Source organism: Anneissia japonica, unplaced genomic scaffold, assembly GCF_011630105.1.
Source record: "Anneissia japonica isolate Jap-2015-1 unplaced genomic scaffold, ASM1163010v1 scaffold1489_len2284818_cov182, whole genome shotgun sequence".
Lineage (NCBI taxonomy): Eukaryota > Metazoa > Echinodermata > Crinoidea > Comatulida > Comatulidae > Anneissia > Anneissia japonica.
The window spans coordinates 2,001,581-2,027,712 of NW_022698455.1; the positions used below are offsets into that span (position 1 = coordinate 2,001,581).

At 33.9% G+C, this 26,132-nt stretch overlaps 3 protein-coding genes across 3 annotated transcripts in view; 2 read left to right on the top strand and 1 right to left on the bottom strand.

The window, feature by feature from the left end:
- Positions 1–1,773, top strand: part of LOC117102615 (protein FAM193A-like) — a 35,970-nt gene extending 34,197 nt beyond the window's left edge. The window contains exon 19 of the mRNA XM_033242990.1: positions 1–1,773. Coding sequence (XP_033098881.1) covers positions 1–97 — 97 coding nt within the window. The 3' untranslated portion in view covers positions 98–1,773.
- Positions 1,772–13,252, bottom strand: LOC117102613 (galactocerebrosidase-like). Its single transcript, XM_033242987.1, has 14 exons — positions 13,063–13,252; positions 12,591–12,659; positions 11,188–11,340; positions 10,511–10,675; positions 9,562–9,728; positions 8,946–9,226; positions 8,605–8,738; positions 7,438–7,527; positions 6,131–6,220; positions 5,703–5,844; positions 5,217–5,391; positions 4,646–4,806; positions 3,792–3,868; positions 1,772–3,233 (listed from the first exon to the last, which is right to left on the bottom strand). Exons 1-14 carry the CDS (start codon positions 13,228–13,230, stop codon positions 3,087–3,089), a joined length of 2,019 nt encoding a protein of 672 aa, XP_033098878.1. The 5' UTR covers positions 13,231–13,252; the 3' UTR covers positions 1,772–3,086.
- LOC117102614 (homeobox protein MSX-2-like) overlaps positions 11,583–26,132 on the top strand; it is a gene marked incomplete in the record, with an annotated part of 24,320 nt that continues 9,770 nt past the window's right edge. The window contains 2 exon segments of the mRNA XM_033242989.1: positions 11,583–11,720; positions 11,970–12,075. Of these exon segments, the coding sequence (XP_033098880.1) occupies positions 11,978–12,075 (98 nt within the window).

A 26,132-nucleotide genomic window follows, 5' to 3' on the forward strand; every position in this document is an offset into this window, starting at 1 on the left:
GTTCTGTATGGCATCAACACCTCTACAACACAAAGAAAAAGTTTCTTTCAACGTCAAAGATCTGAACATCAAGAAGGGTGCTGTACAAGCCCACTAACCTCTGAACCATGACCTTTAAACTCATGTCACTAATCCTTTCTGACTATCTCCAAATAATATTGGGATTTAACCCCTTTAGGATCATTTTTGATAACTGCTTTATAATTGCATGTCACATAATTTTTTTTGGTGTTTATTGCCCTGTGTTGTTATACCCATATATATGTATGATATATAAACATAGATATGTGTAGCTTTATGTTGGGACTTGTAGGATATTAGTAGGTAGGAATTGATTATTAAAAAAATGGTTAAAGTGTATGAAAAATAAGGTGGATGTATAGCTATTTGAGTGTTGGCCTAGTAAGGGCTCCTCCTCCGTAATAACTAACCTGCATTGTCAGTCACTGTGTGTAAAGAAAGTAGTAATTTACAGAATGGATTAGGCAGTCTAATATAACAAAGACTAATTTTTTTTTGGAAAAATTCAATTCGGTTGACTGCTAGAATTTACGATTGTTGGTTGCAGCATCGTCATTGTGATTACAATCACTACCACCATCATCGCTGTCATCATTATCATCATAATCCTGCCTGCTCTTGAATAATTCTTAGGAGTGTTCATATACAGTATCTAGGATACCATTTATTATGATGATGTTGATCATCATCATTATCATCATGCACCCTTATACATCAGTACCATGTTGTAAGTCAAAATAAATTCTCTCTCATCTCATTGTGTAACTACTTTATAATACAAGTAAAATAACATTAAATGTTATTCTTTAATGCAATTTTGAATTGCTTAAAACATGTTGAAATAGATGGAAACGCAGTCAAATAGTCGGTATCTCCTCATTTATAACACAGTGAAGTCTTCCCTCATTTTGTTTGCCTAATTATTTAGTTTTACTTAAAAATTATCAAATGCTTTGAAGCAGTTTATTTAATGCATGGTTTTTTTTTGTTTTTTTTTCTCCTCTGCAAAAGTGGAAGAGTTTTATCCATATAGAAGTTAGCATAGATATGCTCATGTATTCATCCCACCTGTTAAAAGGTGGGGTATTTTAGTGGGGTATAGTGACTTAGAGGTTTAGTGGGAGAATTCTTATTTAATAATAAATGTAAACAGTATGTAGGATAGTCTGGTGTAGTACTTAAACTTAGAAATTATCTGGTCAGGTTTTTGAGAAAAACTGGCACCAGATGGAGATAGTCATGAAAATCCTGTATAGAGCGCCCTTTCTATCAGTCAGTGCATTTGGAAAAAGTTTCAAAAGGAAGTGCTGGGCTAAAGCTAAGAGGTCGAACATGGGTTTATGTCATGGTTTGGAGGTTACGTTTTCTGCAAGAAAGAATGAATTTTGAACGGCTATTTAAGTGTTAAACTGCTATGAACAATATATAAGTGTTGGAATAATTGGAAAAAATGAATTAGTAAAGTGTTTGGTATTCTCTGCGAGGTGCAGCAAATAATTACAATTTAAAATGTGTCATATAAAGGAAATAATGCAAATGATTTAACTTCGTGTAAGTTAGGGAGTGAGGTAAGAAGGAGTTATGAAAAAACTTGAGTAAGCTAGGGGTTAGGGTGAGCGACATGGATATTATGTTGGGTGTCAACGCTACCTGTTTGATATCTTCAGCAAGGCTTATCAACGTCCCTTCTTTTATTTTGTCCGAAAATCTTGCTATGTTGTTATCAAATAAATACACTTCTCTGCTTAAGTACTTCTTGTTTGGATATTTATTTTGTACAGTGGTCACATTTTGCATTTATTCATAAAAAATATTAGTTATTCCTAATAACTACAGACTCCAGTACAAAAAAACTAAAAAGGTTATGGAAATGCACTGGCAACGGACTTACAAGCCTGTGATTTTGATTTGAAGAACACTAGAATCGTAATTTGAAGTATATTTTCGAAAGATGTTTCTTATTTTTGCATATTTCTTCTGTTACTTTTCGACGATTTTCTTGCTAGCGGGAAATTACGCACAGTTATCGTGATTGCATACTTTCATTCTAAAAAATCTTGTATGATTTTTTTTTTTCTTGGGCAAAGATAAGTTGCACTAAAGGGTGAAAAAAATTTGGCCGGTACATACGTTTTATGTGACTGGTTCCTGAAATAGACTTTGTTGGGAATGGAACACAAACCAGAGTGTTTTTAATATGGAATAAGTTCACATGACCAATCAATAATGGTCAACTATGCAGCCATAGTCGATATTTGCTAGCAGAGACTGCTAGCCTGAGAGTGCCATTTTTGAGCTTCTGGAAGTACAGTAACATCAACAGTAGAAGTATAACTTTTCTGGTGGGGCTAAAGGTAGTGGGTATAGACCACTGCTGGTGATAGCCATAGTGTGTTGTAAAACTGATAGATTAATGGACACTTGTAATTTAAATTATAAACTTATCACTGTATATTTTACTGTATAAATTGTAGATTCACGAGTGACAGATCCAGTTAGAGTACACATGTATTGATAGGTAATTAACATCTCGACAAGATTTGATTGACAAATAAACCGACTAATCAGCGAGCATCATTTAGTCACGTGATTTCTCGGACATTTTAATTTCCTTAGACAGCTGGTTGTCAACGCGAAACATACATGAGTCTAGCAGCCATTGTCCAAGGTTTTTGTGGCTTTGTGGGCAGGGCTTCGCGTCCTTGTCGACATGTCATTTAACTCATACCATGCCTGCTCTAACGTTAAACATATTTTAGTACTGTGTACCTTAACCAATAGCTTTTAACAAATGATTACTACTCTAGCTTATATTTTAATTATAGCAACAACCCCCCCCCCCCGCCATTCAAAATATTTTTATACTGAATTTAACTGTCTAGTATACTAAGTATGCATACTTCTCTTTCCACTGTAATTAATACAAAAATATAATTTATATTTGTACTTACTGCATTGTACAATATTGAATTGCTAAAACTTCACTTTACAAATTATTTTTTATTACATAACATGAAAGAAAAATAGTAGGAATGTTCACAATTGTTTTGAGGGTAAAGATAATCTTAAGCCGCTGAAGTGATGTTAAAATTGTCAAACATTGCTGGAGCGAATGTTAGTGTGCCTATAGCCAGAAATCCATTCTTAGGTTCCTCGTACAATTTATGAGAGAAGACTTGCTTGCCATTAACCGACCCTGTTGCTTGTCTTCCCTGCAATATAAGAATAATGTACAAAAACAAATTGTTGCGAGTTTAGTGTAGTTTGGTCTGCTGTTGAAAAGTGCTCTAAAGCGATTATCAAATTCTTTGACAAAAAACAGTACTGTATTCCCATATATAGTCATGATGTGCCTATATATGGTCATGATGTGCCTATATATGGTCATGATGTGATGTCATCATGACCATATTTAGGCATGTCACATGTTTCTGTCAAATAAAATTTGATAATCTGGAAAGGGCTTGTTGCCAACCAAAAAGAAATACTATATAATTTTTAACGGAATATTCTAGTTACATATTCTAATAACATGTACAGTATATGCTAAGTTTAAGCATTCTACTTTTAATATAACTTGTGAACATAGAAAATCTTTATTTATTACAAATGAAAATAGCACTTGGCACTATCTTTGGATTGTAAAAAAAAACACCAAACATTATTTTTATGGTAATGTTATAGCACATTTTCCAAAATTTACATAGTACTTATTTCTGTGGTCATAGAATAGAGATTCAATCATACATTAGCTTACTAAATATTCTTACCTTCACAACTAAACCCATAGTGAACCATTTATCCTTGCTCACATCCACAGTGCCTTGACTGTAAACCAAAAATTTATCTAGAAAGAACAATTGGTGCACATAAATAATTAGTGTTCTTTAACACAATGGCACCACTAGTTTACAGACTAACTGCCGCTATATGTGGCAAAGATAAACCAAACCAGTTACTCCTTGCAAAAAATCAAGAGAAAATGAAGGTTATAAAATGATGAAAGAATCATTTAAACCAGATGTTTCATTGTGAAATTTCAGGGGTTTAAACATACAGCTGTTTAAATAACAGTTTTGAGAATTTGGCATTCAAAGTTTTAATTTGGGGGGATTTTCAGGCTAAGACCAAATTTGTTAGGAAATGTTGTTTTAACTCCGAAATTGGAGAAAATAATAACATAGCAAAATAGATTTTTAAAATGTTGACATTCCAACATGTTTTGGCCATTATCTCGGAAACATGGTTTATTTATTTATTTAAGGAACTTCACACAAAAATACATAAGTGACTGAAGCAAGCCAACAGGTGACAAACGTCTTTACAATGGCTTGCTCCTTACAATTTAAATAGATATAAAAAATGACAGAACAAACACCAAAACAATAACATTTGTAAAGTAAACATATCACTGTGGATCAATCAGAAAAGAGATCTCTTAATAAACCAATAAAAAAAAAAAATGTTATTGATGAATCAATTAGTGCATATCAGAGCAGCTCCACTACATACAATGTTCATACAGTGACAGTTTGGAAGGACGAATTCAGGCTTAAACTTGTGACATAATTAACTACTAGACCATGTAAGACTTGTTACTGCCATTAGGAAAAAGTCCACTTACCTAGCTTGGCTGTTAGTAGGTAAGTACTGTTGCTTAGGATCCAGAAGAATACACCACTAGCTTTGTGAACAGCACATCCGCCATTGGTTACCCTTGCTGCCAACATAACCCCTGTATTGTCCTCCTCCAGGAAAGCTTCTACACTTACACTCACATCTTTCCTGAAACAGGGGCACATGATAATTAGATAGGATAAAAAGATTATCGTCAGTATTTCAACTTTTATTTGTAGTTTACAATACGTTAAGTCAAATGGCCAAGTGGTTTAGTTAGGGTCACTGCAACCTACAGCCATAATAATTATCGAATGTGGTTTTGGTGGTTGAACAAGTGTTAGATAAGGACTATAAACTGTAGGCCTAGAGTACACAAAGTAGCTCATTCAAAGAACCCGGTACATCTTTTGAGACGAGTAGGGGTTACCCCGGTGTACTGGTTTATACAGTCCCTGTTGTTATGTAGTTACGGACCACATTTACCAATTGCAAATGAGTGGGAGTAAGGAATCTATCTGTGTTAAGCTATTATACTTAATATTGAAGTATCTTACTGCAGTGAATACACAACTTACCAGGATGAGTTTCCAATGAAAGATATGGGAGAGGGGGAATCGTGGCACCACACAACGGGATAGGAAGTAGCCACCTGGCGCATCACTAGGCCATGGTCAGCGTTGTTACTTTGACGTATCTCAAACACCCCAGACTGGTCAGCAAAATTATTACCCTCACTGAACTCATCATAATCTGAATTTAATACAATTTTTTAAAAAGTATTATTGATTTTAATTGCAATGTAAACATTTTTTTAAAATATATTTTTCAGAGGATCATCATCATCATACGGATACTCTATGCATCATGCAGTTAAGATGATATTCATTTTATAAAATAAAAACATAAGCTTATAAGTTATCACACAGATAAGATGAATTTCATTTCATTATTAAAGTACTACAAAAAGGTTTATTGGTTTATCATGGAATAGAGCTTTAGCGTGGTGTCTTGACACACATTCACTTCTAGCATTTTTAAAGACAGGTACTGTGAGGACTTACCATTAAAATTATCAGAGTAGGGAGCTGGAAAAGGACTTGAAGATGGTGGGGCAGGGTATTGGCCTTTCTTTCCAGTTGCCGATGTTGTCAGTGTGTATACTTCATCCACATTTAGACTTAGGGTAAAAGCTCCATTTACAACCTAGTGACCACAAAGAGACTATCTTAATGATTTGACAAAAAACATGTGAGATACCTAAATATGGTCATGATGACATCACATGATTAATATATATAAGCCATTTCATGACTATAGTTGGGCATACAACACTTTTTTTAAATAATATGTACAGAGCTTCACATGGAGGCTATTTTGCCATCTGGAATCATAAAAAAATTAAAGGTCTAATAATGTATAATTAAATGCTTTTCATCAGGACACACATGCTATTGATAATAATACTTCCATTGGTTTTATTAAAACTTACTTTAATCGGTTGCATTTGAATGAACATTTCACTCTGTTCACCGCCATACTTGAATTGAGAATGCCAAACATTTAAACTCTTAATAGAAGCCTGAAAAGAAAAGTATAAATCTAGTGAACAATATCTACCACACTGTTTCACAAGTCACCTAAAGAAAACAAATGGGTATGTAAAACATATAACTCAACACCATAGCAGTAGCAGCAGCAGAAGCAATAGCAATAGTAGTAGCAGCAGTAACAATAGCAATAGTAGTAGCAGCAGTAACAATAGCAATAGTGGTAGTGGTAGTAGTAGCAGCAGCAGCAGCAATAGCGGCAGTGGTAGCAGTAGCAGCAGTAGTAGTATTAGCAGCAGCAATAGCAACAGTGGTAGCAGTAGCAGCAGTAGTAGTAGTATTAGCAGCAGCAATAGCAACAGTGGTAGCAGTAGTAGTAGTAGTATTAGCAGCAGCAATAGCAACAGTGGCAGCAGTAGTAGTAGTAGTATTAGCAGCAGCAATAGCAACAGTGGTAGCAGTAGCAGCAGTAGTAGCAGCAGCAGTAGTAGTAGTATTAGCAGCAGCAATAGCAACAGTGGCAGCAGTAGTAGTATTAGCAGCAGCAATAGTAATAGTGGTAGCAGTAGCAACAGTGGCAGCAGTAGTAGTAGTAGTATTAGCAGCAGCAATAGCAATAGTGGTAGCAGTAGCAGCAGTAGTAGCAGCAGCAGTAGTAGTAGTATTAGCAGCAGCAATAGCAACAGTGGCAGCAGTAGTAGTATTAGCAGTAGCAATAGTAATAGTGGTAGCAGTAGTAGTAGCAACAGCAACAGCAACAGTGGTAGTAGTAGCAGCAGTAGTAGGGTAGCAGCAGAGTAGTAGCAGCAGCAGCAACAGCAGCAGTGGTAGTAGCGTAGCAGAAGCAGTAGTAGCAGTAAAACAAAGGAGGAAAATATAATCATAAAACATTTAATTTATAATTGTTTTTTATTTTCCATTTTAACTATTTCAGGATGGCCATCCCAAAACCAGAATAATGTCGCTAAATGTTAAACCGAGTAATTAGCATAAGAATGTGCCAGCATTGTATACTTTAGCACAGAGAAGCTGTAATACTTTTCCTCATAACTTTGGCAGTAAGTGGATTCCAGTAAATGGCCCATCATTCAAAGCTTATAATGTGGAGAATATAAATATATTAAAAAGTTTATTTTCTTGTGTTGGTCACTTATTTTGGTCTTGTTTGCTGCAACCATTGACCATTAAGAAAATACAAGCTGTTCTTTAATCAAATTCACGGTATTTGGAAACTGAAAGCATGACTTACAAATGTTCCTTTCAACTGAAAGTTTGCTTCTTGTTTTGTAACATTGTACGCTGGCAGCTTGGGTCGAATACAGATGGAATGGTCATGACTCTAAAAAATAATTTACATTTTAATAATTTAACATATATTATTATTATTATTATTATTTGGTAGAAGCTTGGAATTGGTGACACTTGCCAAAGTGATGTGTTTAGAATCACTTAATTAATAATACAACTTTTAATAAAATGAAATTAGTAGAAACAATTATATTAGATACACCATCATCATCAGCTTTCTCCTGATTTTAATAAAAGTCTTAGGAAAGTCCAGGGGTTCCAAATGGTAAAAGTCAAATTCCAGAAGAATCTGTCATGCAGGTCTGACAGAGGTTTGTGAAACATATACTAATTAAAGCATATGCACAAGTACACACATACAGAAACTTATCGCCATGCTTACTATAAAGAGGCTTGGGCATGTTTAGGTCACTGTTAATATGTTATTGTCGCCCATAATGTTTGATAAATCGTATATAAAAATCTGTGCCTTATTGCCATTCTTAAGGATGGGAAAATTCAGCTTAAATTTGTTTAAATTCTGGAAAAATCTAGAACTTCAATTTTTTGGGAGGGAAAGTGTGAGTTTCCTGGAGTCTAGGAGGTGAACCAAAATTCCTTGTGAGTCCAAGGTAATCCTGGAGACTTGGGAGCTCTGTTACAGATCTAGGATACCATGCCTTACGAGCAAGAATTCTATCCTGTTTTTCATTTCCTCTATAATGTGTGTCTTATTCATCAATGTCTTTTTCTAGTTGATTCCATATTGCAATTATATTTCTTGTCTGATGTAGCGTGTAGTAAGAGTTGTTTCTGATTTAGCTGTACGTGCCATGTTTTTCTAATTTATTTATTATTTGATTTATTTTTTATTTATACAAAGCAACAAAATTTTAAAATTTTACTATCATTCAATTACAATGAACCCCTCCTTTGGTACACCCCTATTAAGGGCCACTTTTTTGAGAACTAAGCAAGGGAAAGTATATCTTTTAACACTACGACCAACCCTTATTCAGGGGCACCCCTATTAAGGGATGCTTTTTTGGTCCTGAAGGTGTCCAGTTATTTAGGGTTCTACTGTAATAAAAATTCCATTACTTCATTAAAATTATATCGTAATCGTTACCATAGTTTCAACTATCATGGTGAGCTGGGTACCGTTGACGATGGTCACGTAGCTTCCACCTTTATCTAAATGTCCTGCTCCTGAGCCGTACTTAAGGTAATACCAGCCTGGCTGTGTGAACTGTGTTGTGTGGGCTACAAATTGTGTAATGAAGAAAAAAAATTGTTTTAGAGTATTCTTTGATGAAATAATAAAAGAGAGCATTATCCTTGTATTTCTTTATTATTATATTAATATTATTATTATTATTGTTATTATATTATTATTATTATTATTATTATTATAAATACTGTTGCTTGTTGTCACACAAGGATAAAAATGAAAGAATTGAAATGTCAGACCTGATATCCAGATGGGAGTGTCAACGTCATAGTGTCCGCTCCACGGTTCGTTGGCTGTCATCAACCCGTTCCTTGTGTATGGCAGCGCGTTGTAGTAGCTAGCAATCAAATTCCACGAGATGGTGCTCGTCATGTTGCCATTAACGTAATTTTGATTAAGGATACGTGCCCAGCACCCACCGCCGACCTCGTCGTTAAACGTGCTGTAGTCCTCCGAGGACCAGATGGTCTTTCCAGTTTTCAAAGTGTCTTCTGTTGTTTTCGTACCAGGATAGTGGATACTTGAATGATAAAATTGATGACACTTTTCTCAAAATAGACTTCTATTTATATTTTGTGTGAGTCCTAGTGCAGAAAAATTATTCTTTTATTCAACCTAAGGGTATGCAGGCATGTAGACATAGTGCTGTATGGTTTTGGTATCAGCATAATTTCAAGTGTTTCACACACAAAATTGACTGTGGTAAACAGTGTAGGCATACTATCATTACTTAAAACTTGCATTAACACCTTTAACTCTAGTGTTAATTTAAACTTTTAAAATATCTGTAGTAGCAAATAAATATTGAAAAAAAAAACCAAAAAAACAATACTGCATTGTGGTACCATTACATACCCAATAATGTCAACAGCTTTGGCTAGGTCAGCATCAAGCAGAATATCAGTACTGATGTCCCATTTGTTGTCACTGGCAACGAGCATGGTTTTTTCAAATCCATTCTCATTCAACATTTTCCTGAGAAGTTTAATATAGTCCTTATCATACATCCTCTCATTCCATATCTGTAAATTAAAAAGGAACTTATTATCATCTATGTTCCCAAGTATTTAACCCGTTGGCTGCCAGCAACGAGTATACTCGCCCACAGGGTGTTGCTGAGGGCGCTAGGGACGAGTATACTCGTCAAAATCCGGGTAACATTCTAGCGTTTATAACTTCTTTGTTATACATTGTAGAACCACAGATTCAACGGCTGGTAGTTCGGGGAAGATGCACATAGATGATAATGTACAAATGACTTATGTATGTCTGTTGTGTTATGTTGCCGGTAGTTCGAGCAGCACAAGTGGGGGCGCCCTTTCAACATATTCCCAACCCATAAAAAAGTGGACGAGATAACTCGCACTTGGCATAGTCAATCAAAAGTTCTATCACAGTGCCGTCAATGAGTTTACTCGTACCCTAATATTTAGATAAATATTAGATAAAATTTCAAAAAAGTATGTTTGTACATGTAAACTTGTTTTGGCACATGGGAAGGAACCTTAAAAAAGGTCTGGCAGTCAACGTCTTAAGTGCAATACTCTAAATAAATATAAGCACTCTAAACAAGTTAAATAAGTAAATACCCCGTAGGTTACATTCTAAATGAGTAATTCTCTAAATGTGTAAAGACTCTGATTAAGTGTAAATAAGTGTAAATACTCTGATTATGTGTAATATTTTCAATGAATGTCATTCTCCGAATGAGTGTAAATACTCTAATGAATATAATGTCCTATGTAAAATATAAATATAAAAGCTAGTCTCATACTACTACAGTTTATACACTGTCGAAACATACCCCTATATAATCTATAAAAAGGCCATGATATTTCTGAGCACCATTCATCCATTTCAAGATGTAGTTGGCTGTCATTGTAATGTTACTATAGGGAGAGCCCTTGTCGTTTCCAATCCAGCCAGGGAATGCCCATGGTAACCCGTACAGTTTGATTGATGGGTTACGCTACAAGATAAAAATAGATTAATTAATTACATGAAAAATAATAAATACAAATTTTTGTTTTAGTGTGAACATATTATATGCCCACCATTTCCAAGAGCGAGGCCAAATGTCAATGTAAGATGATAGGTAAGAACCAGTAGATATTTAACTTGTAAACATGGGTTACTGATGCGTAATTATGTTTTAAAAACAGCATAGAAATTATAATAAAATAGTCTAAGACAAACACTGTCTAGCATATGTAAAATAGAGAAAACGATGAGAAAAATTGAGAACTCCTAAGATTTCTTGTTATTTTGCAATTCAGCTCTTTTTGGCTGTTTGAGATACGGAACTCATTTCCAGAAAACACACAAAAACTTCATGAAATGATGAGAATAAAATCTTGAATGGAGAAATGATCAAAAATATGTTTATTATAAATTAGGATATCACAGTATGAAGCCCAAGGTTTTAAGTTGTAAAAGGGGAAAACGAACCCTGGCATTTGTAGGAGTGGAATACCGACTGACCTTTTTTGCTTCCTTCATCAACCACCACTCATAACCTCGCTGATAGTTCTCATCATCTGGAGAATGCATGTGAGATGACTCGGTACCATCTGTACTCTGGGCATCGCCTCCAATCTCCACCTTCAAAATGTGCAGCGAAGCACCAAACTGAGGCTAGAGAACAAGAAAATTATATAATTGTAGTTATTGTTGTCCTCAATGTCATAATCACCATTGGTCATCATTATATCATCTCCACCATGATTTTGACACCACCATCATCATCAGTATTGAAATTTATCATCACTTAATTATCACAACAATAATCACCATCTTCTGCCATTCCCACTGTTATGTGCAATATTTAACTTTTATTTTAGTTTAATTCTAAAGTCTATATCCAAGCACAGAGCTCACCTATATGCAAATCAGTTACAGTAGCCATTGTTAGTGTGTTTTGTTAGCTGACTATGTTTAAGTGTAGCAGTGTGTAATGGGCTCTGGAGTGAAAAGTTCTTAGCTTTCCTGTGTGGCTAATTTCAACCATAATCCAGGTAGGGTTGTGTTTTATTTATTAATATTACTCTGGCAGTTAATAGTTGGTATGTCTGTGTAGGCTGTGGCAGTGTAGTAAATACACTCTGAGCCAAAGTTTGTTTGGCTTGTCAGTCTGTAATGCATAGGCTGTGTATTATAGGCAGTGCTTGGAGCTTGCCCCGATCATTCAGTAACATTGGATGATATATCACTATATTATGCTTAGAAGCTTATTATTCATAAAAGCTATTTATTTTAATTTATAGTTTACTGGATGGCCATCTCTATGCTCATCATCAATGCCATTATAGCAGTGCCTCCCAGCAGCAGCACCACCAACACTATCAACTCATCACCTGTAATTTTCACTGGGTACGGTTTATGTTTCACAAGTTATATTGTCATCTTATATCATAAATTCTGAAAATTACTAATGTCTAGGTTTACAGTATATTCCCGTATATAAGGCAATACGCATATAAGATGACCCCCAAGTTTGAGAAGATGCTGGACAATTTTTGTATGTCAGTCCCCCAATTCACTGTTGGAATTCCTCCTTCGATACAATCCACTGGGATCAAGCCGTCTTAGCCTTTAAATTACCATCGCCAATTTCAAGATCTAGGCTTGGTAAAGTTCATGGATTTCATTATATCAGCATTAATTTGCCTGCTTGTATGGCATTCATTCATACTAACAGTTAGCTTCATTTCAGTAGTAAATATGTGTGTTACGGATAATCTGCACATAAGACGAACAAGATTTTAAAGATTAAAAAAAATGTGTATGTATAAGATGACCCAGTTTTTCAATCCTAATTTGCTATTTTAAGCCTCGTCTTTAATATGTGAGAATATACGGTAACTCACACACACCTACCTACCTACCAAGAATAAATAGTCCAAAATATAACTCCTTTCTGGTTCTTGATAGTTGACAAGCAGTCGGGATGTAGCCTGATAATAAATAATACAAAAGAACAACTGTATTATAAACAAATAGTAAGGGAATGAAATGTTGAACTAGGCCTAACTAGAGATAGACACTGGCAGACGTGGCCAGGCCTTGAATTGGGTCTGGCCCCTAGCTAGGCAGGCTACGGGGTAGATTATTTATTCTAAAAAATATATATTTAGGCTAAACCAATGCCTAGGCCTAGTTTGAGATGAGGTTAAGATAGGGTAGCACACTTTAACTTAACTTACAGAAACAACTGCATATAGGCTAGGCCTAGGCCTTGGAATTAAACCGGAACTCTAGAGAGAGAGGCCTGGATGGAGGCTTAGATTAGGCCTAGTGAAAGCTGCCTAGGCCTAGGTTAGGACCCTTCAGTATGCTTAGTCACATTGTAGTACCTACCCCTCCACCACTAAGCCCACCGATGCCATCAAATCGTCTCCCAGCTCCTTGCGAATCATCAATATGGTAAACTCCTAGGCTACTCTGAGTCAAACATAACAACAATAAGGAAAATATTATGCATCGAGAATAGGAAAACATCACATTAATTTTAACTATCAACAACATGATTCGTGACTCATCGTCAGTAACGTCCATTGAGGGATGGGGATAGTAAGCATTGCACTGATTGTTTTCTTTTAGGAATCGTTAATAATAGCTAACATAACATTAAAAATAGGGCCTAAATTGTGATACAAATAAATTTATTTAAATAATATATTTTAAGATCCATAATGTATTTAATTTGTTGTTATTTGGCTAATTATGTAACGCTAATAACATCAGAAATGGTTTACCTATACATGGAATGGTATAGTCTCATGTTAAGTCCCTGGATGGAAACATTAGAAGTTGCGTACTTACATAAACCAGGGAGTTGTTATAGTGACAACTATCACTATAACAACTCCCTGCATAAATAATAGCAAATAGGCCTACATCGTTTTTTTCAAACAAATAATTAATTACACTCAAAGACAAAATGTTACAATTTAGTAACAACATAAACTAAACAATAATTATACCATTATTGGAATTACAGTATTTATCTGCTTAGGCCTAGGCTCAATCAAAGTTGCATCTAAGCCATCGGAAATATCATCAGACCTGATTATTCACAAATATATTAATTTTTTCATGAATCGCAAGTTTTCGACTGAACAAAAAATACCAGGTACAGTTAAGTCCTTTGCCAAAACCAAAAGTTGCCGACTCCCTATTGGCGAGGAAATTTGTGTTGTTGAAATGTTCAATTGAAAGTTAACTTAATGAAATATGCAAAATGATGGAACCCATTTAATTTGGTCCCCTCCCTATTGACTCTTTCCCCTTGCTATCTCCCCTCACTTTGCTCATTTTTGATAAATCGGTGCCCCCTCATTTCGAAATTCCTGGATTCGATCTGTTATAAAGTATTGTGTTCTGAAAATAATAATTATATATTAATTTTTTAAAATAAATAAATCTTTAAACTGAATTTATTTATTTTGTGACAACCGTACTCGCGCGAATAAGCGCCCCGTTTGAATAAGCGCCTCTCTCGAATAACCGCCCGTCCTAATCTGAAAATTTCCTAAAGCGCCCCGTTTGAATAAGCGCATATTCAATAATAATATCATAAGAATTTCTTTTTAGCAAGTCAATAAATCCAATCAATCCTTGGACTGTGGTTGTTCTTTTTTTCTCCATATTTCTTTTCAAATGTAATACATTATTACAGTGCATATTTTCAACAGTAGGCCTACATGTTATATAGTAAATAATGAGTTACCAGTCAGCCAGTTCATGTTTTTCCAGCAGAGAACCCCATTTATTTAGTGCCAGGATCAGATGGGTAAGTTTACATAACAATAATGATTTTACGACCGTGATTTTTCCCATGACAGTGGTTGTTGGCATAATTTGAGCTGCAGAGTGGAATAACTCTTCTTAGGTCTCAATATCAAAATGTGGATATTTCTCTTGGACAGATTAAAGCTCCGATCCCTGGATAGACAGTATATTTCCAACTTTATTCTTTTTACATATTTGTTTATGCCTAGTCCTACTCCACTTTTTTTTCCGACATTTAGCACATTTTCATCTGAGTTTTCAAGAAAAATTACAATGATCCTGCCATCCTGCTAATCTCAATCGGCCGATGGCCAACAAGCTAACCACTACCCACCACCACTAATTTCATCTGCTATTTTGCTGTTATGTAAATATTCACAGCATTCTTGCCATGTTCTCTGGACATTTATCTTTTCCGCCTAACCACCATTCGTAATGTCCTTATATAATCTTTTTTCATCCAAAAACTTCCTCTTGAATTTAATAATTTACCATAAGAACCCCTCGAGTTTCATCTATTTCCATCATAAGCGCCCCCTCAAGTTTCACAATGTTTTCAGAATCGCCCCGTTTGAACGAATAGGCCTATGCGCCACTCAGAAAGTGCAAAAAAATTATTTTAGGTGCCCGGGCGCTTATTCGCGCGAGTACGGTATGTCATTTCCGATTCAGGTCGCATCACAAAAAAGTCCAGTAGAAAAGATTTATTCTTTTTTAAATTATATACTGTAATTATATACTTACCTGGATAATTAATAATATTTAAAAACAATAATTAAATATTTTGGTAGTACAAAGTGCAATTCAATAGTACAATTGAATTGCTGATTTTCGCACCCCTGATTTGTAGAAATATAATTAATTGCCATTTGTTTGTTTTTCAGATTGATACAGGCTTATAAATAATTTTCCTTAAGAAAGGAAAACACATTGTCTATTCACAGTCAAAGTCTTGTTATAAGAAAGGCGTTTTTATGTTTTGAAAAAAACAAGTATATCGCCCTCTTTAGAATACTTCATGATGCATCTTATAATGATTCGTAATAGCCAGATAGCAGAATAAAAAAAAATGAAATGAAACTGTTAAGCTTGTTTGTTGACAACGTTATCAGTGGTAATATGTAAATTCTTAAACTTGTTTGTTCCTCTTTATTGGTTTTAGTAAAATAGAACATATTTTTTTCGTTCATCGCGACGAGAGCCGAGGATGTTTACATGCCGTGTGCCACATGGTTCACGACCATTATTATTCTTTATTGTTGTTACGATTTTTTTTAAATTGTACCATTCATTGTAATTTCTGTATTTTGCCTAATTGTTCGACGATCAGCCGAAAAATCCCTATTTCACTATACTACTCTACGTCATCAGCGATGATCAAGTAGGAACTGAAATTGAATAATGTAACATACAGGTAGGCCATAAACTAACATGACATCAAACTAGATTTTATTTTCTTAATCTATAAGATCGGTATATAAGCCTACGGTGTCAACTCTTCATTATTTCCAGTTTTTTATGGATTTAATGGGATTCTTCAATGGCCATCTGTTAGTATAAACCTATTTTTTTTCTATTTTGGCCCTTAGCCATTGGATTGATTTCCCTGTAAGAAAGTAGTTTTATATTGGGTTGTAATCCACAACATGTACCCTAATGTAAGTCATTATGTCTAAATTCATATAGACCTACATGCTATCTTGTGCATCCAAGAAATTTAAATAAATTTCAATAAAATAGGAATATTTGATAATTAATTGAGCACTTGAATTATGAAGTAATGTACAAGCTCTGTTAAAAAAAAATTAATTACATTTATGTTGATTTCCTACCATAAATGTATTTTATTTTTATGGAAATTTCTTACAAATTCGTTTAATTATACTCTTTTAGATCAATTTAACTAAAATAATGGAGAACCTACGTCATCGTTTTCAAGTTGTTGGCGTGCATAAAAATACCTAAAGATGACAATTTTACGTTTTCACTTGTCACTTAAATAAAGGTAAATGCAGTAGAACCCCTCCTTTGGTACACCCCTATTTAGGAGACACCCCTCTTAAGGGGAAACGTGAACCCCTATTAAGCGGGGATGGCGACACTTTCTGACTGTGCCAGGTTAAATAACCCTTAATTAAGGAACATTTAATTATTATTACCTCTTATACACATCTAGATGTGTATAAGCATACATACATACACAAATTCAAATACAGAAGCCTATGGCAATAAAAATTGAATTGTAGGCAACTGGGTTAAAATTACCTTACAATAAAAAAAGATGAAATTATTAGAAATATTAAAATGTTATGAATATTGAAAAAAAAATCATCATCATTTGTGAGACTCAGACTCTATTCTACCGTATTTAATATCAGGATACACTACTAATACACCATCACAATCATCATCATCATCATCATCATCATCATCATCATCATCATCATAATCAGTATCACGATCATTATCTTTAACTTCATATAAAATATAAATATCAGGATAGCTGCTACTACTAGTAGCAGCATAGAGCAAGGTACGGTACCGCCAGTAAGTATGCCTTGTTTTATTTTTATACGTTCCTGGTATTATTAATAGAGCAATTGTTTCGATTTAAATGTTTTCTCTTAGTCATGATCAAATGGACTGCGAAGAAAAGAAGTGATTCTAAGTAGTTGTGGTTGACAGCCAAGTACAAACTCAGCTAATAATATACCTATACAAATTTCAGAGTTGTTCGATAATGATTTTCAACAGTCTTACCAGATTTAAAGCAATTAGTTCAGGCTCATTTACTTCGTGCTTTATCTAAAAGTCAAGGTCAGAAATCAGTCAATAGTCTGTAAACCAATGTGGTACATTGAAACATTGCAGTAGAGAACACCGCTTTTGATAAAGCAGACGGTGTTTTGTGGAGGTTGGCGTCAATGGCAGCTCTAGAAGATCCCGCGTCATTGTTCCACATCAGCATAAAACTTATCCCTCAAATTTATACCCCCGCGCAGAAAACAATACACAGATTGTGTTGTGGAATTTTCTATAGAAATATTAAATTCCATGGACCTTCCTGAAATTATCTCCTAAACGATGGTTATTCACTTAAATTCGTTTATTGTTCTCTTTGAAACAAGCAAGCCAAACGTCTCCAGTAAAAGACAAAAGTATGAAGACAAATTATATGGATTTACATCAAGCGTGAAATGATTTGCTATCGATGAAAACAAGTCAATCATACCAACTGAATATTAATCATTTTAAAATAAAACTCTATTGTAAAAAAATCTGACCAGCTGCTTGCAAAGGCATCAGGGAAAACTTGTTCATGATTTGCTTCATTGTATAAAAATAATGCAATTTCAAACCTAACATTTAAAAATCATTAGGCTTTATTAATATCTATTTCAATATTTGGTTTGAAAGGTTCACTGCTTGAAAAACAAAAACTCGTAGCGAGATAACCAAAGATATTCAATAATCCCACTTAAAATATCATATTTATGGTAATTGCTTAATGGAGAATTGATTTATTCGATGACAACGAAGTTTACATAATGACGTGGGTATTTGGTTACAATAAGCTAATTGAGATGAGCGCCAAAACAATGTCGGACGCGTAAATGATGTTTCGCGCTGAAAATACAGAGACACTATTCAGCCTACGACTCATTTAAAGGTTATATAGTATATAGTACTATGAGAAAACTTATACTGTATGTGTTAAGTTAAAAGGTTAAAGGTTATTTTTTATTGGTTATATTTGGATAATGTACAACCTATATATTTAAGTAGCTTTTAGCTTTCGATTCGTGAATTAAATTCTTGCGGATATATTGGCCCTTGATGGCATTTGAAACACAATAAAATTGAAATTTAAATTAAAAATGAAAAATAGAATATTTTTTCGCTTATTAACAAACGCATGGGTTCTTTTTTATACATTTATGAATAGGTCCTATCCATAAAAATGTATAATAAAGAACCATTTGATAACTCATAAAGGCCTTCCCGGTATTCAGGCCCCCTACATACCAAAACCAATTCCCTCATCTTTGTAATAACAAATTTCATGATGTTAGTATAGTAAAAATTATACAATAGCAAAAGCATTGTTCTGATCTGAATCATTGTAAGTTGAGAATTCTTTTTGTAAAAAATAATGTCTTTAATATTACATTTATCATTTTCTAATTTAATGTTTGATTTAGTAAGTTGGGGTTTACCCGCTAGTCATGGTTCGCTATTCAACCCCTCATATAATGAGCTAGAACCTAGCGAGCTTGACTCAAAATAGGCCCACCAGGCACATAGGCCCATACACGTATAGGGCCTATTTTTTCCATGAGAATGAGACACCCTCCATTTTCTAACGGATTTCAAGGAGGAGTTAATAAATTTATATACGATCCATTTTATTATCGTCTGGGATTTTATTGGTCCTCCTTTAAACAGACGGCTAATCGCTTATGGTTTTTTATATACGGTATTCCTAGATATAAAATTAAGGTTGCGAAAGTTTGATGATTAACATTAAATTTATTAATATCCATCAAACGTTTATCGAATTAATTTTAACCGTTTTTCTTTCTTAGAAGGTTATTATTTATTGTCCAATTAATCGATGACCTAGGCTATAAAATAAACGAAGCACCAATGCACTTTTCCAAAGGAGACTATTAGGTATAATAGGCCTACCTAATACAGGTACATTGAGTAGCTCATATTTAAAAAATATTTGTTTTTTATTTGTTTCTGCCCTAAACAAGGCCACGGAAGCTACCTGGTTACTATCTTACTTTAAATTATATTTTCATATTTTATTTAAAAGCATATTGTAAGCCACAAGGAGCTAGCACCCAGGGCTGAAACAAGTCATTGAAAAAAGTTTTCAATGATTTACAGAAACAAAATATCCTTACATTTGCTGGCAGAATTTATGAGTTCAAAAGAACTTATAATAATTAATGATAGAATCGGCGGGAAAACGTGTTTTTTTTTCAGTTGGAAGAACAACGTACCGTATGGATTAAGCTATGAGATATATGAATTATTTCATTATTTCTGTAATAATTATTATTTTAATAAGTTTCATATACTTTTGTGAAGACAGTTCTGTTAAATTGTTGATTGAGGATAAGTTTTACCACTACTGGTATGCACCTAGGCCTATTATACGGTGTCTGTGATTTTACATAGGCTGAGTAATAGGAATTGCTATAAGAATATGAATTACAATAAAAATAAAAATAACAAAGATTACCAATAGGCCTATCTATATAACGATGGCAATATCAAAGAAACATCAACAACGAATAACCGCAACAATAACCACAGTACTTATATTGATGATGATAATAATAGGCTTGATATAAATAATAATAATAATAATTTATAAATAATAATTGGCATTTGCCCACCATATTTGAATATTTTCTTCAAACATTTAAGCCTTTTACATCCCTTTCCTTCTGTGAATCTTTCACGTTTCGCATCCGTATAGCTTGTCTCAGCAGTTAATATATATCTTGAATTTTGCATGTCTTTTGTATTTCTCTGTATTCAATACAATCAAACGCCTATCAAGCGTATTATATAGGTCTATCAATTTACTTCTATGAAGGAGTTAAACTTCGCTTGGATGGATGTCACATGCAGCAAAAAGTTGCATCATTAAGCGTCAGTTAGTCGCTGTCAGTTCTGTTAGTATTTCAGGTAGAGTTTGTAAGAATTCTGCATTAGCATGGTTAGCTGGCTTCGACGAGATACATGTATGAATAATTCATAACCATACGCGGCAATACATCGCAGATTTTCAAAATGGTCATATAATTGGTTAAGTAATGACAGTTGAACAGCCTATCTGTGTGAGTCTTTTTTCAAGTCGTGGAGGTAAATCAACGAAAATGGACTTTAAAATTCATGAGTCTGAAATAACGACTTGGCTAACATCTCGATTAAGAAGTAATTTGAAAAGTACACGACGATAAATCATTTAATTTGGTTGTGACAATGAGCTACCCATAAGGGCTTAATGCGATGTCGATTACTACTACTAGTTTCAGACGTTTCCTAAGGCAAGTCATAAAACAATATTGAGTTCGGTAGTGGAGTAGTGCCATACAATCAGAGGTAAAACGGAAACGTATTGCAGAATCGTAAAAGCTTTGAAGAAACTCGTAGGAATAAATAATAATAATGATATTCCGTAAAGTGATCGTTCATTATAGACTGAATTTGAATTAGTATCTTTGTTCATACGCCATCATTAGTTTTTATCAGGGTACGTAGTGTGTGGTTCATGCGAAGTTTAGTGGCATCTCCGCGGGCAATGTTGACTTTATTGCTCGGCGATATATTTTCATTCGTCATCTCTTAAGTAGACATCGTCATCACTATCAATTTTAATTACTATATCAAATTATTAACTGTATTAGCTGATAAACGAGATTTAAAGAAAAAATTACAGTTAGTGGTATTGATGTTAATTAGATAGGCCTATTATAACGTCATTTATAAGCCTATGCCTAATAATATTGAGTGACAATAACAACAACAACAACAATAATAATAATAATAATAATAATAATTAAATAAATAATAAATAAATAATAGGCCTAATAATATAATGATGATGATGATGATAAGAATAATCATAATAATCATTCAGGTCTCGTTTCAAGAGATCTCCCAAATGAAAGAACACCTCAAATTAAGGACGTCCTTACTGGAGCCCCAAATGAATGCCTATCTTATATCTTTTTATGAATATTTATTTCTAATTAAAGACCAAAGCTGCTTAAACACCTTGAAACCCCTGTCCCAAGAGTAGTCTTTATTGCAGGGAGACCTTCAAACATAAATATAATCAAAATAATATTCCTTATCGTAATAATAATCATAATGATATTCCTTAATTATAATAATCTAGTAGTGGCCTAGGGCCTATACGATATAGAATTTCATTTAATTTCCATCACAAATAGCAGTAAAATATTTATAAAAAAAAACTGAATTGCATGTGATTTACAATAGGCCTACATTACAATTCATTACAAAATTAAGAATAAAAATATACAAAGAAACATTTACAACGATGATAGGCCTACACTAAAATTCATGTAAAAACACTACGGTACTTATACTGATACTACTACTATATAAAAGGACATGGACACATCATCACAATAATTTTAATAATCATAGTCATAATTATACTACACTTTAAAAAAAAAATAAAAACACATTTTTATAAGAACACTGAGGTTGAATTGCTTTAAAAATAATAGCTAAGAACGAATTGAGGCTGAGGTAAAATGTCAAATGAGCTTTTTATTAAAAAATAATAGAAAACCAATAAAATAAACAGGAAAATTCTTTTGGTCTTCTCCGTACCTTACGCAGTAGGTGCGACTATGTAATACCCTCTATAATACAATACATTAATAATAATATACTCTTGTACAATATAATCACCTTAAATCAAAACACTAAACGTTGTAGACAATCTTTTGTTCATAATTCCATTCATGTCTTCAATAAACATTTCAGTAGATAGTCATTCCTGGAAATGTTGCTGTCTCTTATTGGTGGGTGGGGACTTTTCAGGAGATATGGAGACTCACTGTGATCTACTGGCAGATAGTTAGCTGTTTTCTGTCTCTGTGACTACCAGGCTATTTTTTAGTTTCTGGCTGTTTTTGCAGATTCAGGGCAGCGCTGTCCCCTATTCCTGTAGCCGGAGGGTCATGGTGATGTCTTTCCTGATCCTGACTCCACACCCACCAATAAGATTCAATAAGATTCATTAGGATTCAATAAATTCAATATGATTCATTAGATTTAAGTTATTTGAATATGTCTCTTTGGAGTTCCTTGTTAGTTTACTTTTTTCTTTATTCCTCTCTGAAATTGTACCTTGATCAATCACTTGAATTTTGAGCCTGAAATTGGCAAACAAATAAAAACCCTGAGTATGGGAAAATTATATTGGTTCTTATAAAAAAAAAATGCATTCAAATGAGGCCAAGTTGAACGACCCTGTTCCCCCCCACTTTTAGAAAGTAAAAAAAAAAAGAATAATAAAAGAAAAAAAAAAAGAAAGAAAGAAAGAAGGAAAAAGAAAAATAATTATCGACCAAAACGGCTTGGAAGTTATTTTCGGACGTCTAGAACACAAATATTTCGCGGGGGCGTGCCCCTCGACCCCACAGGGTAGTTTTATCTCGATCGGCCCCACTTTCGGTCCCCACCCCACCTCCTTTCGACATCTCTGGATCCGTCCCGATTGCCACCATTTTCATATCCAACGAAAAGGCATAGAATCAACTCCTAAAAGATATTAAAATCAATTTCAACGAATTTTTCTATTTTGCTATTGATGCTTCTCAGTTTGCTTGACATTTTTAAAAATAATTATACGTTCATTATGTTTTTGTGTTGTTTCTGTTTATAAATTGACATATTTTATTTTCTTTGTAATTTACTATTGGTAAATTAATGCTGTGCCACTGCAAATGTTTTCACCGTAAAGAGCACAATGCCGTTCGGTATTACATCATCATCATCATCGTCATTATCATCGTCATCGTCATCATTATTATTATTGTTATTGTTATTGTTATTATGATTATTAATATTAGGACTATTGTTTAATTTACCCTTTTCTCTAAAATATAATAGCGCATCGAGATATATATATACATCATCATGATTTTTTTTTTTTTTTTTTTTTTTTGCTTTTATTCTCCCATATCCAGACACAAACCTACGGTCCCACAATTAAAATACGCTTGCCGTCAATAGTTAATTTTGTGTTTTTCATCCTTTGATAATATTTCATAATAAAGAAATTAATGAATAGGCCTATTACAGAAATTAGGTGTATTGTTGACGTAGGAACCGGGCTTTCGGGTCAACAACCAAAACCTGTACCTGTATTCACCTCTGTTGGCAGCAATATAAACGTACAGTTTTAAAACAACAAATAATACATTCTCTCCGCAATTTAAGAAACTTCTTTACAGTACCGCGTATACAAGTAGTCATAATTTATGATAATTCTATTAATTCATCCACTTTGTTCAATTCAGAATAAAATTATTTCATTTTGGAATTCGAAGAAGCAGAATGCAGCAGTGCTTAGCGATCAAAGATATACAACAAAGTACCTAGACTTTGAGACCCCGTTCTATAACCGCAGTACCACAGTGCGATGAGCCTAGTTGAAATTCTAGCCCTAGGGAATTGATGTCTCCGCGTTTCGTCGCTTTTTACTTCAGCCGTCACCCAGTTTTTTCTCATCGCGACAAACGGTAATAGCGCATCGATATCAGATAAATTGCACCGCAAAGAGTTACTTTGTATAAGCATTGAGGTAGGGCTAAGTGGGTATGTATCGTTTTAATTGGGTTAGAAGGAGATGAATAGCCGGACAAATCGCGCTAAAAGAAAAGGTGCTATTCAGCGACGAGTTTAGCAGAAGGTCAGGTATTGTACTCGTTCATGCCTAAACAACCACGACATACCAAAACACTCGTCCCAACTTAATTTCCGTTTAATCCGTTAATTTTTTGAGACGATCTTTAAGCCCATTGGCGCTAGACAGCTCATACACATCTTAGCGCGATCCGCCACCACTTTATGCTACAATCACAGCCGAAGTTTTTTACAGAGTCCAGACATAAAATATAAATAAACGGTCCTTCCACTGTAGCATCTGTCCAATGTCATCATGCAAAATTTAAGTTGACTCCAGCTGACGCAAATTTCTTCAGAAATCATAACTCTTCGGACGCGTTTTGGGAATAGAGCGTTTTCTATGCTCCCATTCTTTTCTTGATCGCTGCGAAAATGGTATAAAAATTACCGGCGCCAACGTCACCTTTCGTGAACCTGGTTAACGTGAGGGCGTTAAATCGCCAACAATTTGCTATTTATGATTGCAAATTGATTCGAATGTATTGGACCCTGCACACTGCACATACTTACTACACCAGGTGGGGGGGAAGCAGTTCAGAAATTTCCGGGTACAAATGTACACGGATTGAAATTGTTACAAATTTGTTTTTAGCCTTTTGAAATACAATATAGAGTAGCAATAGTGTTTACAATACCTTCAATACATAGGCCTACAACACAGGCCTATACAGTATGTGGATGAAAATACTACCATGTCTACTAAGCGCATTCAGTGATTTTCCTTCTATACTCCCGGATAATAAAGATTTTGCGAAATACAATATACATATTAAGCATTGAAACAATAGTAATAGGCCTATACAATTATAGGCATGTACACTTTTTTTCAGTAAAAGTTTGCCCTGAGTCGGTGTTCTTATTTTTTTTTTGCCGATTTCAGGCTAAAAATTGTCTTATTTTGTTCTTATTTTATACACTTTTCAATGATAGAAACCTATTATTGTACAACAGTATATCACTGTACTGTATTATAGATGGTATTACATAGTCACACCTGTGACCTATTGCACATAAGGTACATATAAGATTGGTTGGTTTTTCTATTTAAAAAATATAAAGCTCATTTGACATTTTACCTCAACCTTAATTTACTTTTATTTTTAATGATTCTTCCTTTTTAAGCAATTTCAGCCTCAGTATTCTTATTAAATATGTTCTTATATTAAAGAGTGTATACCGCATTGCTTAGCCAACGCACGTATTGTACGTATACTTTACACTTTTTTTTTCAATGACATGCGTGTCAATGTTCACTATGGATTTATTCCATAGAGGTATCGAATTAACACCATATCCTACTCATTCACTATAGCCTCATATCATTTACCAACATAGACCTACTTATTACTGAGACTGCATCTATTTTAAATCATTATTATATATGTGGCCTAAATATTAACAATAGTTCCTGTGGCACACTGACGTGGAACAGAGATACGCCAACATTTAAATCAATATTGGCTTATATGTACATAGGCGTATAAATGTTTATTTATATACATTCTATATTGATCCATCTGTAATATAATTATACATAGGCCTATAAGAACATTATTCCAGCAGTATATTATTAATAACTGTACCGTTTTACAGAGGGTGTAACACTGTCACACCAACTGCAAAATAAGGTACAAATAAGATATGTTTTTCTATTTTTTAAAATAAAAATCTCATTTGACATTTTACCTTGGCCTCAATTTGTTCTTATTTCCTTCTTACTTTTAAAACAATTTGAGCCTCATTGTTCATATAAAATGTCTTCTTATGAAAAAAGTATATATATATATATATATATATATATAAATGTATATATATGTATACATATGTGTATATATAATATGTATACTGTATATATGTATATATATATAGTATATACAACTAGGCCTATTTAGCATAATGTACTCAGTTGGTGACATAGTTTGTATCAGAGTCCATCATGTGTTTTTGTTTCGAAACGTTCAAATATATTCAACAACATAAGATTTTCTTTCTTTGATTTGCCAAACCCCTTGCATAATGATGATTTGTCACGTAAGCCGACCACCCGTTAAATGTCTCTAGAAAGGCGACATAGAACATACCGTGTGTTTTAGGCTAAAGAAATATAGCAGATTAAAAACCGCACTCAAACAAGTAAGACACTGATACACATTTAAAAGTAAAAC